The following is a 3,379-nucleotide window of genomic DNA, read 5'->3' on the forward strand; positions in this document are numbered from 1 at the left end:
CCGCGCTCTGATTGGCTGCGGCGGGACGTGGCCCCGCCCCCCCCCCGGCGCTCGGCGGAGCTCCGCCAGTTCCCGGCGTTCCGCGGCCGCGGCGGAGCTGGCGGTGGCTGCAGCTGCAGCTCCACGCTCCGCCCGCTCCTCCTGCCAGCCCGGCCGGCCCTGCAGCTCCGTGTGCGCCCCGCTTCCCTCCGCTCCACCCCGCTCCGTGCCCCTCCGGCCGGCCCTGCAGCTCCGTGTGCGCCCCGCTCCACCCCGCTCCGCGCCCCTCCGGCCGCCCCATGGAGCTGCTGTGCGTGGAGTCCGCGCCCCGCGTGCCCCGCGCCGGGCTGGACCCGCATCTGCTGGGGGACCGGCGGGTGCTGCAGAACCTGCTGAGCCTGGAGGAGCGCTACAGCCCGCGCGTCTCCTACTTCCAGTGCGTGCAGCGCGACATCCAGCCCTACATGCGGAGGATGTTGGCCTTCTGGATGCTGGAGGTACGGGAATCCGCCGCTATCCTCCACATGCCCGAGCTCCGGCTCGGCTGCGGGGGGCTCAGGGGGTGCAGGGGACGATGCAGGCGATGATCCGGCGCTGATGTCTCAAGTGTGGGGCGGTGGGGATGGAGGGTGAGGAAGGCGCTTTGCAGCGTGCTCGTTGAGTTTGGCCGTGCTGGAAGATGGGATTCCCCCSCGATCCCACAAGCAGCGCTCATTTCCGGAGCGAGAGACCCCCAAAAGCTCCGGGCAGGGTTTAACGGGGAAATAATAACGCTGCTATGCACTTCCCTAAATTGAAAATGAATGCGGCTCCCTGCGGGGTGGAGGTCGAGGTGGGGGATCTCACGGTGGGGTCGCAGGGAGGAGAATAAAGCAGAATTCTGCAGCGCTGGCTCCTGCCCGTGCTGCAGCCACTGCTGCAGGGAGCTGAAGAAATAATAAATTTCTTCATTTTAAACGCTTTTTTTTTTCCCCTTGCTGTTACTCTGCTCTTAAAATCCCCTTTTCAAGAAGGGTCGGTGGGCAAAATGTGGAATCCGCTCCTGTGGAGCCCTAAAGGCAGCGAGATGACACTTGGAGTTGTCACTGTCCCCATACGTGTCATTGTCCCCATACCGGGACAGCCCAGCAGGAGGAGGAGGTTTTTTTTTTTACTGCAAAACGAGGAGAAACCGCAATATTTTTATGGCTGTGTTGAAARAAGGAAGTTCAGTGTGACAAGTGGCGGGAGATAACAGCAGAGAGCTGAAATTCGGAGCTCCCGAGTGGCACAGGGAGGGGACACTCGGGGATGATTYGGGTGCTGCCCCCGATCCTCCCCGTGTCCCTGGGGTGCTCCGGGTGGAATTTCCATCTCCGCTTTCCAGCTGGAGCCACTCGTTCTCTCCCCAATCCCCCGGGACGGGAGGTGGCAGCTTTGCCTCCCAGCTGGCTGGATCCAAACCGGGGCCAAAGCGGCCAATTCCAGCCTTTTTTTCGTGCTCTCTTCCCACGGGAAGATAAAACCTCGACACCCCCGGCTGTGAAACAACAGTTCTGATCAAAACTCCCTTTCCTCCGCGGGGCCGGGCAGGTGTGCGAGGAGCAGAAATGCGAGGAGGAGGTTTTCCCTCTGGCCATGAACTACGTGGATCGCTACCTGTCCTCGGTGGCCGTGCAGAAGAGCCACCTGCAGCTGCTGGGCGCGGTGTGCATGCTGCTGGCCTCCAAACTGCGGGAAACCATGCCCCTGAGCGTGGAGAAACTCTGCATTTACACCGACAACTCGGTCACGCCGCAGGAGCTGCAGGTGACAGCGCCGTGTCCACTCCCGGGTCACCGCTGTTCTTGTTTTCTTATAAATTTCTCTTTTTTTCTCGCTCTGCTGGGGGAGGTTTTTCCCATCCTGGAATTGTCCCCTGCTGGTTGTGGGGAGGTTCCCAGTGTCACAGGGAGCTGTCACACTCAGCTGTCACACTCGGCTGTCACTCCAGTGACGTGTCAAAGGCTCCAGGCGCTGCAAAAATGGGAAAATGTGGGAGATTCGCTCCTACAGGAGCAGAAAAATGAGATTTTAAAGCAGCAGAATGGGATTTCTTAGCCGGGCTGAGGTCGTTTGGGAATCCTGAGGCTTCAGGGATTCTGAAGCAGTAGAATGGGTTGGGAAGGATTTCTAAGCYGGGCTGAGGTCGTTTGGGAATGTGGGAGATTCGTTCCTGCAGCATCAGAAAGAATGGGATTTTGGAGCAGCAGAATGGGATTTCTCAGTCACTTGGGAATGTGGGAAATTCGCTCCTACAGCAGCAGAAAAATGGGATTTTGGAGCAGCAGAATGGCATTTCTCAGTCACTTGGGAATGTGGGGGATTCGCTCCTGCAGCAGCAGAAAAATGGGATTTTAAAGCAGCAGAATGGGATTTCTTAGTGGGGCTGTGGTCGTTTGGGAATGTGAGAGATTCCCTCCTACACCAGCAGGAAAAGGGGATTTTAAAGCAGCAGAATGGGTCGGGAAGGATTTCTCAGACGGGCTGAAGTCGTTTGGGAATGTGGGGGATTCCCTCCCGCAGCAGAAAAACGGGATTTTAAAGCAGCAGGAAAACGGGATTTTAAAGCAGCAGAATGGGATTTCTCAGCTGAGCTGAGGTCACTTGGGAATGTGGGAGATTCCCTCCTGCAGCAGCAGAAAAATGGGATTTTGGAGCAGCAGAATGGGATTTCTCAGTCAATTGGGAATGTGGGGGATTCGCTCCTGCAGCAGCAGAAAAATGGGATTTTAAAGCAGCAGAATGGGATTTCTCAGCTGAGCTGAGGTCACTTGGGAATGTGGGAGATTCCCTCCTGCAGCAGCAGAAAAATGGGATTTTGGAGCAGCAGAATGGGATTTCTCAGTCAATTGGGAATGTGGGGGATTTGCTCCTGCAGCAGCAGGAAAAATCAGATTTCAGGTGCGGGGTGAAGCAGCAGAATGGGATCCCGGGCGGTGGGAATGGGTGAAATTGCAGCTCCATTTCCAGGGCTGCCCCATTTCCCCCAAAAATTCCATTCTGAGGCTCAGGAACGCTGAGAGTTCGCTGAGGCGCGACCCAAACCTGTGAGAAAACCCCTTTAAAACCCCTTTTCCTCAGGTCACCTCCCCTTGGTGACAAAACCWCCCTGGGGACCGTTGGCTCTGAGACCTTCTCGGGGTTACTCAGCTCCTGATTCACCTCTGGGTTTTTTTTTGGGGTGGCAGAATCTGAGTGTGACAGAACCCACAGCATTTCCAGGTGTGACCGGGACAGCTCTGAGATGAGTTTGGTTCTTTCCAGAGCTCGGTGTGAGCCTGGGGAAAATCCCCTCTGTTCCAGAACCTTCCCTTGGAGCTCTTGGTGGGTGTTGATGCCTTAATTAACCCTAATGAGGGAGGAAATTCTGGGTTTTTTT

General features: G+C 56.9%; 1 protein-coding gene across 1 annotated transcript in view; it reads left to right on the plus strand.

Annotated features, from left to right (window-relative positions):
* Positions 1 to 62: 62 nt before the first annotated feature.
* CCND3 (cyclin D3) overlaps positions 63 to 3,379 on the plus strand; it is a 14,341-nt gene continuing 11,024 nt past the window's right edge. Inside the window, exons 1-2 of the mRNA XM_057386925.1 lie at positions 63 to 476; positions 1,552 to 1,767. Of these exons, the coding sequence (XP_057242908.1) occupies positions 279 to 476; positions 1,552 to 1,767 (414 nt within the window). The 5' untranslated portion in view covers positions 63 to 278. The remainder of the gene's footprint in view (positions 477 to 1,551; positions 1,768 to 3,379) is intronic.

The sequence above is a fragment of the Malurus melanocephalus genome, unplaced genomic scaffold (genome assembly GCF_030028575.1).
Source record: "Malurus melanocephalus ecotype Western Australia unplaced genomic scaffold, MMel_1.1 scaffold_1099, whole genome shotgun sequence".
Taxonomy (NCBI): domain Eukaryota; kingdom Metazoa; phylum Chordata; class Aves; order Passeriformes; family Maluridae; genus Malurus; species Malurus melanocephalus.